Here is an 11,655-nt window from a genome sequence, read left to right as displayed (position 1 = left end):
GTAATAACATTCTTGTGAGAGGGAGAGAGAGACCAATAACGGCGCCACATGGTGTTCAAGGGGTTCATTTCATCATTGAGGTTGTAACTGATAGTTCAATGGTAATAGCATTCTTGTGAGAGGGAGAGAGAGACTAGTGGCGGCGCCACATGTTGTTCAGGGGGTTCTGACTCGTGATTTTTTTTTTTTTTTTTACATATAACATTTTAAAATATTTTTGTTTTGAATACCTTAAAATAAAATTTTGAACCCCTAAAATAAGTCCAAAGAATAAATCAATTCAATACTAAAATTTATCTTGGCCTTCTTAAACAAAAAGAAAAAACCCAACATCAAACCAATTTGATCTAAAATCTAAGGAAAAAAATAGCAAGTCCAACAACAAAAATTAGTAATTTGTAGATCTTAAATCTCAGAAAATACAATTAAATAAACTGTAAAGTGTAAACACTAAAAAAAAATTAAGTGTGAGGCAGTGCAAGTGGGGCGTGAGACAGTGGAGAATGAAGACATTTTATTTTTTTAATGATTGTATCATTGCATTGAATTCTTAATAGAGTAATGTAAAAAACACAACAAAATTCTTCTTAATGAATTACAAAGACCTGTAAGTTGTCACAATTGAGTTGAATTGTTAAATAAAAGAATTGAAAAGAGTAAAAACAAAAATTAAAAAATAATGAATTAGAGTATTCTAAGTAATAATAATTGAAATTCACTTAACAACAATAATTAATAACTTTATTATAGTAATAGAGAATAGATAATTTACAAGATTTAATCTAAGCAATAATAATTAATATTTTCAATATACTAAGAAAATATATGCCCAATGAACTTATAATTTATCATTATTTCTCTTGCTAATACTACAAATAAATTTTTGATAAAAAAAAAATCACATATACCGCAAGATTTATCTCCAACCTAAGATTTATTATCTAAAAGAACTTGCGTTGACTTAAAAAAATCTTATTTTGGATCATAGGTTATAAAAGATCTCATCAATATTATCATAATGATCAAGATGAAAGAAAATTATTTACAAAGAGGTTATTGTCAACCTCTTCAACACGAATTTGAATGACCCTCCTAAAAAATATTCTTGGAGCCGCCACTGAGAGAGACCCATTTTATTCCATCACACGGGAAAAATAGGAATGGTGTTTTGGTATAGTAAAATTGGCTCATTACAAAATAGATTCATTTAAAATTTATAATAGGGTAAGTAAAGTATTATAAAAATTTAAAAAAAAAAATCACTAATTATATTCCATCTTTTATTTTTCTTTTTTGTAATTCTCCTTGTCTGTTATGCCAAGCATTGAGGCACAACTTCTTGGGATCGAACCTAAACTCTCTCTTAGTGGGAAAGTTGAGAATATTGCTTGAAGCCTTGAACTAGGAGGCTTGTAAGTCTATTCGACCTTTGACATTGTAAGATGTTTTGACATGGGAAAAGTAGTAAAGGATGTTTTGGCATAATAAAGTTGGATCATTACCAAATTAGGGATGGCAATGGGATGAAGTGGAGCTGGATTATGGATGTTCCATCTCACAGGATTGTTGCTCAATTTCACTTGCATGTCAATTCAAGCTATCCCATCCCTACTCCATAGGCCCATCTCCTTCCACATTTGTTACAATAATCTAAAATTATACTTTAAAAAATTACAATTAAATTAATCTCATCAAATAAAACTAATTTTTACTAAAAAACTCAATAATATAAACCAAAAGTATTTAAAAAGACAAGAAAAAAAAAGAGTCTTAATATCCAAATATTTTAATACTTAATAATATAAGTTAGTGAGAATAAGGTATTCGGAAATATAAATTGAATAAAGTATATTTTTGTAAATATATGCAAGACGAGGCAGCCTAAATCCATACTTATCTTGTCTTGGGTGCAAAACAATTTAGGATAAAGTTTCTCCCCAACTTAATTTAAAGAGAAATTCTTCAAAATAAATAAATTAAAATTTGTAGGATTAAATTAAATTTTAAGTAAAATTAGAAAATATAATATGTCATTTAGCCTATTTTTTCCCTTTGCAAAAATGAAAAAGAAACTAACAAAAACGGCAAACGCGCACGCACATTAATATTTCGTTTCGATGGAAGCGGGAAGTCTCCTCCATAGTCACATTCCATGGAACCCACCCAAACGCCCAATACGTCGCCGTATTGGCTCCTCTTTCCCGCGCTTCTTCTTCATTTCTAGGGCTTCCTCTTCTTCTTCTTCTTCTTCTTCTTCTTCAAATTCAGAGCGAGGTTACAGAGGACCAAAGCCAAAGAGGGATTGGGTCGCCGATTGGGTCTCCAACAACGACGACGTCGTTCGGAGCTTGCCGATTTACGTCGGTGGACTCTCGCTCTTGGCTGTTCTGTTAAACCGCACCGTTTCGGGTATTGCTCCTGTTGCTGATGCTAGCAGGTAATTGCTCTCAGTCTCAGATATCAAATTTTTGAAAAAAATTTCAGCATTCATTGAATTTGTGCTTGGCTTGTTGTTTTGAACATTTTCTTAGGCATTGTTTAGGTCGAGTAGTTATTTGCTTGATTCTCTAGCTGAATTTTCTTTTAATTGAATCACTTGATGGAATTGCTGTGTTAATGTGGTTGTGCATGTGCAATGGAATGTCGATTTAATTTAATATAGGTTTATTTTTGTGATAATAGCCTGGATTGTTTGGATTGGATTAACTCATATGAGTGTGTATTAAGCGAACATGTGTCGAATTGTAACTTGACTGGTTCTTTCGCGTATAAGCACCCAAAATCGCAGATGTGACTGGTGCTTTTCTTGGGTCGTGACAATTTGGCTATATGAATTGATTTTATTGAGAAATTTTGGTTAGTGCTATTCGGAACCTAAAAACCTCGCCAAAATCAATTTATTTGCACTTGTGTTGTGTTGGCATTCTTTTATTTATTTATTTTTTTTATTAGATGGAGATTGCAAGTGGTGGATAGTGTATATTTGGATCTTCATTGGGGTATCGAACAAACCAGAATGTGTGCTTATCGTAGCATAAAGCTTGTGCTTGCCGCTCCTTTTGCTTCATGAAGAGATGTATTTGTGTGATTTCTTTGAATAATGAATTGCCTATGTTAATATTTACAAACTAGCTTTTATGATTCTAAGGTTCAATACAATGTTTGGTGGTTGTACTTTCCATAAAAACATCCTAGAGCTGTTGGATATCTTTGTTCCGTTTGCAAGTAATGCCTTCTTGATGAGTTTGTGCGTGTGCACGTGACTCTGTGTCACAGTCATAGTGTTCAGTTTCATAGCATGTTTAGTGTGTACTTTTCAGACACTTGCTTGCATTAACTGGGATTCAAGTATGTTCCAATTCAAGATAGAGAACTTGTAAAAAGTGAAAATTTTACACTAGCTCTCTCAACCTACCCCAATGCTCCTTCTAGGCTTGGGATCAACTGTGTACAAAAATTTAAGACAATGCTTGCCACTTCATTTGCTTCATGAAGAGATGTGTTTGTGTTCACTGATCAAAAAGAGTGACCCATGTTAATAGTTACAAGCAAGCATGATTATCCTCAAAGTCAATACAATCTTTGGTGGTTTTGCTTTTCATAAAAACGCCTTATAGCTGCAGGAACACTTGGGATTTCTCTGTTCAGTTTGTGGGTAATGCCTTCTAGCTAAGTCTGTGTGTGCACGTGCATGTGACTCTGTGTAGTGGGCATAAAGTTGGGTTACATAGCATGCTTGTGGCTAACAAAGATTCAAAGCCCTGACACATTCAGAATTGAAATCAAGCTGGGACATATTGCTTCTTATTTTTTGAAGAAGACTATACATCAAATAAAGTATGCTTATTTTACTTTTATAGAAGATAGAACTTCCTCAAAGTTGTCTTGCTCTGATTTGCTGGCTTACATTTTTCTCAAGCACGTTTAGACTAAAATCTAATCATTTTCTTTATTATTATGTCCTCATATTCACGTGAGATCTATTCTGCAGTTCACAGTCAAGATCTGATCTTTTGACGCTTGGTTTGGCAGTCACTAACATCCTAACTGGTCTGGTATGGCTGTCAATCCGACCAAAATCTATATCTGTGGTGAGGGCTTCACACCTGCTTTTCAACCCTAATTTCTCTCTCATTTAGCTGATTGGCTCACTAGATCTAATTTTCAATCGATTATATCAGAGTTTGCTTTTAATAGTTTTGTTCTGATTTCAGGTAAGTCCTCAAGGGGTTGAATGTCAGAGAATATGTTCTAATCTCCCTGATTCTGTGGTTTCTGAGTTACTGTGGTAATACACATTATTTCACATTTTCTACAATGTTCAACGACGATATTTATTCTCTAATAATCTGCTTTATCATTTTTTTTTTTACTCTATTGGTTTGTGCTCACTTGTAAAATTCATAACCATTTTTTTGTTACAGAATAACAGCTACTTCTCTTTTATATCATCTTATCAACTGAGAGAAGACAACAGATATCATACAGCCAATTTTATTCTCTACAGTGCTAATTTTCAAAAGATAGGGACTTAAAATGCGAATTGGATGTCTCACTTGTGATATTTTAATTAAAAGCCACTAGCCCCAAATCCCTGTTTCTTTCAAATAATGGCATGGTTTCCTAATGAATAAAGAGATATTAAATAGTGAGCCAATCTACAGGATAATGATGTCTTGCTGTTATCAAAGAAAATTTCTCATGATTTGCAGGTAGAGAAACTATTCAGCCTGTTTAACATGTGCTTTTCATTGCTTATTCCACAGGGTATGGGAGTCTATGTCAAATGTGACATGCTGCAGGTCTCTAATTGTTGTTTATGATGGCCGTTGTATCCTTCAAATTGGTTGTGCAGCCAAATCTTCATTTGGTGATGGTGAAGCTGTGGCTGTGGATGCCAATAAACTAATGCAAGGATCACTCTGTCAGGGTGTTATAAAATCTGGAACTCGTAAGTTATTAACTTCATATTATTCATTGGAGGTTTCAAGTATATAGAACGTGACATAATTATTGCAAGATGTCCACCAAAACATATGATCTTAAAACCACCCATTTGCACCTAATTTTGCAGAGAGCTACTTGGCCAACCTATCTCTTTATCCTGGGAAGTCTGAGCTGCCATTTCTGCCTTCAAATACACAGGTATCCCGCATGTACTCAGGTTGATTGTGCTGTGCAACCACAAGCTTTAGAAAGGTTCATTTCAAAGTTTCACTATTACAAGTCTCACTTTGCTAGGCAGTAATTCTGCAACCGCTTGGAGAGAAAGGAATTGCAATAATTGGTGGTGACACAATCAGGGGTTTCACGAGTTCTGACCAGGTGTTTCTCTGTTAGCTTGCAAATTCTAACCTCCGTGTATCTGTTTGTCTTAAGATACTTGGCATGACAAATCGCAAGTGTTATTATCATTCCATTCCTTCAGACTTTTGACTAAAAATATTCTCAAAAAAGAATTGAGGTAGCCCTGACATTCCTCTTACCATAAAGCCTTGATGTTCATATTCGTATTATGAGTTATCACTTGGCTGAAATCAAGTGATCTTGGGGTCTTTATCAAACTTTTTTTTCTAGAACTTGCATATTTTGGTCACTTTTACATGCTTGTCTGCACAGTGACACATCATTGTGATCTATATAGGCTCTATCCCTATTTCAAGAGTGGCAAGTCCATTCATACTCGTAATTTTTTTAATCTTAAATCATTTTCAGTCCTTTTGATAGAGGAGACATGAATCAACAAGCTAATGGAACCTGCTTTTTGTCTTTCATAAATGTGATTACGCATGTTGCTAATCTTTTCTGAAAAAGAACTTTGGAATCAGATAACTTCATTACGCCAGTTGATCAAACTTGTTAACACACTGGAATCAATTTTGTGAACAGGATTTTATTTATTATTATTATTATTATTATTATTATGTCTTTGGTAGTGATTGGAGTAAATATTTATATGATGACAGGCATGGATTACGTTAATTGGAGAGAAGCTGGATGCTACGCTTGCAAAGAACTTGAATAGCCTCCCATTGGGCATCCAAGATTGACTTTGAAAGAACTACCGAGTTAAAGCTTATCAATATCATGTGCGTATAACATTTGTGTGGCCTTTTAAGCAAGGTAATTTTTCATTCTTGTTTTGCTGCATTTAAGCAAATTTTGTAGTTGATGTTTCAATTGATTACTTTAAGAAAGGGGGTGCAAAGTTTGATACAGTGCATCTTGTCCTGTACTTTCATGAGATAGTTTTTCCTGTGATTATGAATTTCTGCTTGGGCAAACACAAAAAATTAGAAGATAAAAACCAAAATGAAGAAGATTAAACCCAGTACTACCCAGTACTTTTTCTTCTACGAAAAGACCTCTTTGATATCAAAATTTTAAATTCCATTATAAATTAGTCTATGCAATACATTTGAAAACTTGAGGTCTAACATTTGAAAATTCCATTATAATCTGAAAGTTTGCCACTTTTATTTTTTTTAGAGAATCAAAAGTTAGCCACTTAAATATATTTGACTCCCTCCTTTCCCTTGCTCCTGCCTCTATGTCTAGATGTACCTATAGCAACCTAGCTAGCATGGAACATCAGTGGCAAAACAAAGACTTAATCTAATGTCAAATACCCAAGCTGTTGGTCAAATCATTAGAACTCTTCTGAATATGTGAAATTCTCCACACACAAAAAAACCCATAGTTGTTGAAATTTTTAAGAATGCTTTCTATTCTTGGCTTATTGACCTGGTTATCTTCACTGCTAGTGTAGCAGATATAAATAGATTCTTACCAAAGTAGGGAAAAAAAGACTCTTTAGTGTCTTCCAAATTAAGTTAATTGTGGCCTCATTTCAATTGTTTGCCATCACAAGCTGTACTTGTACTCCACCTATCCAGTAGTTAAAAGCATAAAAATTCTTGTTCAGATTATTACCATATACTTCCCTTTGAAATCACTTCAATGTATGCTGGATCACGTCCTCTCTCTCTCTCTCTCTCACACACAAAAGTTTGAGGTGTGTTATGCTTTATTTGTCTTTTTTAGATTTTGCAAGCATCAGTCTTACTTTAAAAAAGGAGTAACTTGCTTTGAAATTTTTTTGAGGTGAGGTGCTATACTTTATTTTCCTGTTGTAGATTTTGCAAGCAGTATTCTCACTTTAAAGAGGGGAATAACTTGCGTAGTTAATCTATTCTTTCTAAACTTTTGCATTTCCTTTCTAACAAATGTACTTAGACAATTTAAAAAAGGAACTCAAACATGTTGTTAGGTGTTGAATTATTGAATACCTAACCCCCGCCCTCTTACCCCCCCCTTGGTGCACTGAACTTTCTTATGTTTCCCTTGTATGCATGCATGTTTTGTCTGCCAATGTTATATATGAATATGGTCAACCCCAAGTGGTTGGCCTAGTGATTTCCAACTCTCACGACATCCATAAATACTTGGGTTCAAGTTTCCTAGCCAATACCTTTGGGCTACCCCCAAAGGATTCTTCCCTGTGAATAAGTACCTAGTGTGTGTGGGACCAGGGAACTACTCACATCCAGGAAATTAGTCTAGTGCTTTAAGAGTCCTAGACACCCACGTGACACATCAGCAAAATATATATATATATATATATATGAATATGGTTAAACTGACTGCATGCATGTTTTGTTTTGCCATGTTATGGATGTAAATGGTTAAACTGACTTGAATTTATGCCTATCTTCCACTTCCAGCGAACCTAAATGCAACAACTTGCAAACTAGAGTGGTAAGAGGCACATCAGATTCATTCAAGAGTGTGTTCAAATTTCGTACCTCACCTGCTCACCATAGCTTGTATTTTTGTAAAGGTTATGATCGTGCTCTTCAATGTCTTGAGCTGCAAAACTAGTCCATTCATTTTTCCATTTCCTAGGTACCTGCTTTAGAAACCTATTGCATATTGTATTATCTAATGTACAGAACATGTGGCACATTAAACACACTGCATTTATTTCTTAAGTTCTTCATCAGTGGAATGACAAGTTGTCCTACTTTTTTTTTAAATCTAAAACTCTAGCCTTAACATGGAACAAAGAAAAGGAGAAATAAATTTTTATAAATCATTCCACAAGTATAGAAGCAAAAATTGATAAACTTTCATTTTATGTCGTCACAAATTTACAACTGTATGTGATCCCTATAATGATTCATGACATGTATAAAAAACAAAAACAATAGAAAAAATTAAGCTATGAAAAGGCCAAAAAGTAAAAACAATGAAAAGAATCAGTAGCTGCTCATATCTGTTGTATATGCCCTAAGCTGCATACCCGACTTGTATTTGTCACAGCAGAGTCCTCTGCCAAGGCAGTGACCCGGTTACAGGGTCAGCCAAATATGCCAGAACAAAGTCCCTCAGGCCAGTATCCCAAACCTCGCAGAAGCGTAGCCGCCAGTTTGGAGGTTCAATGGCCTCAGTCCCTAACCCAGGTGCTCTATCTTTTGACCCTTTATTCTGGTCCTTCTGCCAGTCAACAACATAGGTGGCAACCCTTCTGTAAAACTTGGCTTTAAAGGTATCCCACACCTGGTATTTGTAGTGGTTTATAACAGCCCTCCTTTCAATCACATTCAGGTGCCTAAACCCTTCCCTAAGCAGAAAGTGATGCACCACATTAAGAAGAGAACTGTCGAGCAAATCCGGACGCACAATAGATTTGTGCCGCTCAGCACTCTGCAGCCGGCAAGTGTACCCAACAGTTACCCCCTGCTCTGGAGGTGAACTCAACCCGGATGGCCCAAAACTATGACACTCCGTTCTGATCTCTGCAATTGTCTTCGAAGATGAAAAATTCGCGACCATAGACTTGAGATAATTATGACCCGGAAGACCCTTTCCTTTCAAATGCCGAAAGCCATACGGGAAGTAAAAGAATTCATCAACATCAAAGAATCCAACCCAATTGCATTCATCCCTTGCTTTCAAAGCACAATGCGAAAAACCCGCCTCTTGTGCCTTAATCCACGGCCAACTCTGCCTACTAACATTGTAAAACTCGAGCTCCTTAATCACATCCTCAATCCCATCATCACTATTGTTATCATAGATAAACCACCTCTCAACACCGAGCCAAGCATGGTACTTAATCCACTCCCTTAGCGCCTGAGCTTGGTTCCACACCATTGTGCACACACAAAGCTCATACTTCCTCTTATCTCTCCTCACCTCCTCAGCCTTTGGACCATAAATCTTAGCCACAGAACCAATAGGCTGCTCATGAACTTTAGCTCTACTACTATAACGACTAACGGTAACCCTAATTCCCTGAGCTCTCTCAGGCATGTTCTTTATACTACGCGGCAACAAACACCTAACCACCTCTTGAGCCGCCGTGACGGCATCGGTCGTCAGCACAAACCCTTCATTCTCACCGCCCCAATTGCCAAACCCGAAATGGCAGCTGAAACGGGTCGGGTCGGATCTTCTATGCGGTCTGAGATTCAGCCCCTTAACGAACAAAACCGCCGTGTCCCCATCCAAAACCGCCTCATAAACCACCTTCTCCCACGAATGCACCGTCTGACTACTCTGATTGCTTTTCACCCTCAAGGACCAATCAGACTCCGCCACGTCACCAACTCGCCTCCTCAAATCCACAACGCCCGAATAATTCGCCTCGGGAACCGGACACCTCACGATCGAGCGAAACGCGCCGTATTGCTCAGCAGACAGAGCCGGCCGAGCTTTAACCACTTCATCATCAGAGCCGTTGAATTTGCTGTAGTAAACGCAGTCCAAGTCTTGAGCTTGGAGGACTTGATTGGAAACTATTAGCAGCACATGGTCGGGGAACAAAACGCGGTCGTTTACTAGGATTGGCAAGAACCGGTTGTTGTTGCTGTTGAAAGAATCAAGAATTGAAGAAGAAGAAGAAGTAGTTGAAGAGAGCAAAGTGGAGGCTTTGAGAACAGGATGAAACGACGCCGGACCGAGCAGGAAACGATCGGAGGACAAGAATAGCAAGAAGACCAAAAAGGACAAGCAAAGAACGAAAGATCTAAGCGAGAAGTAGTGCGCTTGTGAATAAAAGTAGTAGTACGGCCTTCCCACTCTCTTTCTTTTCCTTCTTTGCTCCGAAGAAGAAGAAGAAGAAGAATCCATTGAAAGCAAAAGAGATGAGATCTGATAATGTGGTGCCAACACAGTGTTTTGTGTTTGTTTGGTTTGATAAATGTGTCGCAGAGAGAGCACGCGTTTAATGGGTTTTTGGATTTTCACTTTTTTAAGGGCCGCCAGGGATTTTATTAGTTTTAAAGAGCTTATTTATGAAGTTGGAATGAGGTGGCGGTGTATATAACTTTGACGTTGTTCTTGCTCTCATTAATTTTCTTTTTGTTTTTTGCCTTTATTTTGGACTATAAGGGAATATAATAAAGTGGGCTGTCATTATGACGCTTGTCATGAGTCATGACCTTTTTTTTAATACTACTACTAACTAGCCTATGTTTTTAATTGGCTTACAATGAAAGTTAACATTTGGGATTGGGGGTGTATTGAATATTGATTTCTTTTGTGGCAATGATCGATGACACTAATTTAATTGCGTTTCTTTGTATTTAATGGTTCATTATTTCTTTCTCTCTTTTTTGTTCTTTTGCTTTATTGGCTTTTATGGGTTAAAGTGGTGATTTAACTCTTTTTGTAGATTTATTAAAGTGGGGCTTGTTAGGGCCGGCAGTCAATATCTTTGCAAGTCAATTGCTCATATACTTGGTGGAAATGTTCCTTGCTTGTCTTTGTTTATTTGGGTCAATTAAAGGATGCTCTTGCTTCATTTGTTAACGATATCATTTTAGAAAAGTTTTGATACTATTACAAAAAAAACTACAAAAAAATCAAAGGTCAATAGGTCATGTTAACAAGTGCCTTTAGATAATTGTTAATAAATCATATTAGGAAAATTTTGTCACAATTTTCATGCGAAATATAAAAAGCTGTTAATAAAATTAATTGCTTTCTTATTTTTCCATAAAATGTTTATAAAAATAGTTCTTAAACTAATGCCCTTAAGGAAATTTTTGACATTTCTCAAAAATCAATTACTTTTTTCTTTTTTCATAAAAAGTTTTTGAAAGTATTTCATAAACCAATGCCTTTAGGATATCTATTAACTTTCTTTTTTTAGTGTGCCATTTTACTTCCTAGAAATGTTAGTTTCATGTCTTTATTTTTTAGGCTAAATTGTAACTTACACTCTTAAAGTTTGGGAGTGTTTAGATTTTATACCTAGAAGTTTTAGAATTTGGATTTTACTCCTTAAAGTTTGAAGATGTTTGGATTTTACATCCTGAAGTTCTATTCAGTTTGTATCTGTAGCCTCTTTGTTCATATTTTCCATTAAGTGTCATATAAACTTACCACAAATATTTATTTTATCCAATAAAATGAAGTTTGGCAGGGGTGTTGATTGTAGTTTACTTTATTTTTTCTTTTTCTTTTTTGGTGTGCCATTTTTTTGCTGTGGTAATTAAGTGGTAAAGTACATGGTTTGGCAAGGTAAGGTGCCTTTAGCTCTCTACTGCCAGTAATATTTTTTTGTTAGACAAAATTAGGTATATTGTTTGGAGTATTATGAACTAACCAAAACGAACTGAACTGCAACTTATTTAGGCCAAAGTATGA

At 35.8% G+C, this 11,655-nt stretch overlaps 2 protein-coding genes across 3 annotated transcripts; one reads left to right on the top strand and one right to left on the bottom strand.

The window, feature by feature from the left end:
* Nucleotides 1-2,070: 2,070 nt before the first annotated feature.
* Nucleotides 2,071-8,036, top strand: LOC126718629 (protein COFACTOR ASSEMBLY OF COMPLEX C SUBUNIT B CCB4, chloroplastic). 2 transcript variants are annotated; one of them, XM_050420933.1, is made up of 9 exons: nt 2,071-2,437; nt 3,992-4,091; nt 4,215-4,288; nt 4,767-4,951; nt 5,075-5,145; nt 5,242-5,325; nt 5,967-6,123; nt 7,725-7,758; nt 7,841-8,036. In XM_050420933.1, the coding sequence occupies exons 1-7, from the start codon at nt 2,118-2,120 to the stop codon at nt 6,048-6,050; spliced, it is 918 nt and encodes a 305-aa protein (XP_050276890.1). In that variant the 5' UTR covers nt 2,071-2,117; the 3' UTR covers nt 6,051-6,123; nt 7,725-7,758; nt 7,841-8,036. The 2 variants fall into 2 exon arrangements, with proteins under 2 accessions (XP_050276890.1, XP_050276889.1); XM_050420932.1 differs by having other exon boundaries at nt 7,725-8,036.
* Nucleotides 8,037-8,106: 70 nt separating this feature from the next.
* LOC126718627 (glycosyltransferase family 92 protein RCOM_0530710) lies at nt 8,107-10,300 on the bottom strand. Its single transcript, XM_050420931.1, has one exon. It carries the CDS (start codon nt 10,132-10,134, stop codon nt 8,317-8,319), a length of 1,818 nt encoding a protein of 605 aa, XP_050276888.1. The 5' UTR covers nt 10,135-10,300; the 3' UTR covers nt 8,107-8,316.
* Nucleotides 10,301-11,655: the final 1,355 nt, after the last annotated feature.

The sequence above is a fragment of the Quercus robur genome, chromosome 3, assembly GCF_932294415.1.
Source record: "Quercus robur chromosome 3, dhQueRobu3.1, whole genome shotgun sequence".
NCBI lineage: Eukaryota > Viridiplantae > Streptophyta > Magnoliopsida > Fagales > Fagaceae > Quercus > Quercus robur.
This window is presented reverse-complemented; position numbering and strand designations above follow the sequence as displayed.

What these genes read in the sequence shown, in the direction of transcription:
- LOC126718629 (XM_050420933.1), top strand. Translation starts at nt 2,118, where the DNA reads ATGGAAGCGGGAAGTCTCCTCCATAGTCACATTCCATGGAACCCACCC. An exon ending in GACCAAAATCTATATCTGTG is followed by an intron (nt 4,092 to 4,214) that starts GTGAGGGCTTCA and finishes TTCTGATTTCAG; the next exon opens with GTAAGTCCTCAAGGGGTTGA. An exon ending in TTCTGCCTTCAAATACACAG is followed by an intron (nt 5,146 to 5,241) that starts GTATCCCGCATG and finishes TCACTTTGCTAG; the next exon opens with GCAGTAATTCTGCAACCGCT.
- LOC126718627 (XM_050420931.1), bottom strand. Translation starts at nt 10,134, where the DNA reads ATGGATTCTTCTTCTTCTTCTTCTTCGGAGCAAAGAAGGAAAAGAAAG.